General features: G+C 33.8%; 1 protein-coding gene across 3 annotated transcripts in view; it reads right to left on the bottom strand.

Moving 5' to 3' along the window:
* The window catches only part of LOC108626652 (annexin B9), a 6,541-nt gene that overhangs the window by 403 nt on the left and 5,018 nt on the right, over nt 1-1,120 (bottom strand). The window contains exon 7 of one of the 3 annotated variants that reach the window (XM_018027452.2): nt 534-1,039. The exons of the other annotated variants lie outside the window; for them this stretch is intronic. Within the exon in view, the coding sequence (XP_017882941.1) occupies nt 989-1,039 (51 nt within the window). The 3' untranslated portion in view covers nt 534-988. Of the gene's footprint in view, nt 1-533; nt 1,040-1,120 lie in introns of those variants that run through there. 3 annotated transcript variants of the gene reach the window in all.

Here is a 1,120-nt window from a genome sequence, read left to right as displayed (position 1 = left end):
TGTTTATAGATGAATTAATATATAATTTAATGTTTAAAATGTTAATATTTGCTATTGTGCAATGAAGTACAAATATTTTATAATCTAATGCTTTGTAAATTTATTTTCCAAAACGGGTGGATGCAGACGACATTCGATTGTAATGCGCATGTGTCATTAGACAAGGATAGATAGTGCCACAAATTTGTTCTCCCTTTCTAGATTAGCGATAGGTGTTGGCCTGGCTCCCCTCCTCTATTTATATTATCTCTATGGGTGCACCCTACAAGTTTTAGCTATTTTCAGTGTATCTTAGGCTGGAATTTATAGTCGTTTCTCAGTTCTCAGTTCTCAATTCTCAATTCTCAGTTCTCAACTGCTTGTTGCTTATCTATGTGTTTCGTGATATGTACATGATTGATAAAAATCGAGGATGTATTTTTAAACGTTTATTTTCATTAAGACTTTTTAAAATTTTATTGAAGTGAGTAAGCCTACCACAATAACCATAGACGCTTCAATGGAATTTAAAAAAATCTTAGTCAATAATGAAATAAAATTAAAAAAATATATTTAAAAATATATCTTCGATTTTCATCAGTCATATATGACGAAACACATAGATTACAATAAGCAGTTGAGAACTCAGATTAAAAACTGAGAACTTGGGAACTGAGAGAAGACTATAAATTCGGGCCTAAGTACTGAGAACTGAGAAACGACTATAAATTCGGGCCCTATGTACAATTGAAAATACGTATTATAGATAGATAAGCGCATGCTCAAATGACCATGCAAACAATGAGCATGCGCGAAGCTATTGTACAACAGATTCAAAATAGCCCGCGGAATGTTATAGATGGCGCTAAAGTCTGACCAGCAATTTATTCCCCCCTATTTCTTCCCATGTTCCCTTCTCATCCTCTTGAATCACGCATCCCCTCGTCTAAAACCCTACCTCATACTCCGTCCTTCAGGTCTATGGTACGGTATAACAATATTTACTTGTTTAGTACAACATAGCTATGAGAAGTCTTTTCCATTCAGCGTGGCAATCGCTCTGCAAAAAGAAAAACATGGAGGATATACGAGATAAGAATATATACTACATGAAAAAAATGTTATAATAATAAAATTGCGA

The sequence above is a fragment of the Ceratina calcarata genome, unplaced genomic scaffold (assembly GCF_001652005.2).
Source record: "Ceratina calcarata isolate Rehan_Ccalc_2016 unplaced genomic scaffold, ASM165200v1 scaffold424.2, whole genome shotgun sequence".
NCBI lineage: Eukaryota > Metazoa > Arthropoda > Insecta > Hymenoptera > Apidae > Ceratina > Ceratina calcarata.
Note: the sequence above shows the minus strand (reverse complement) of the source record. Positions and strands in the feature narration are given on the sequence as shown.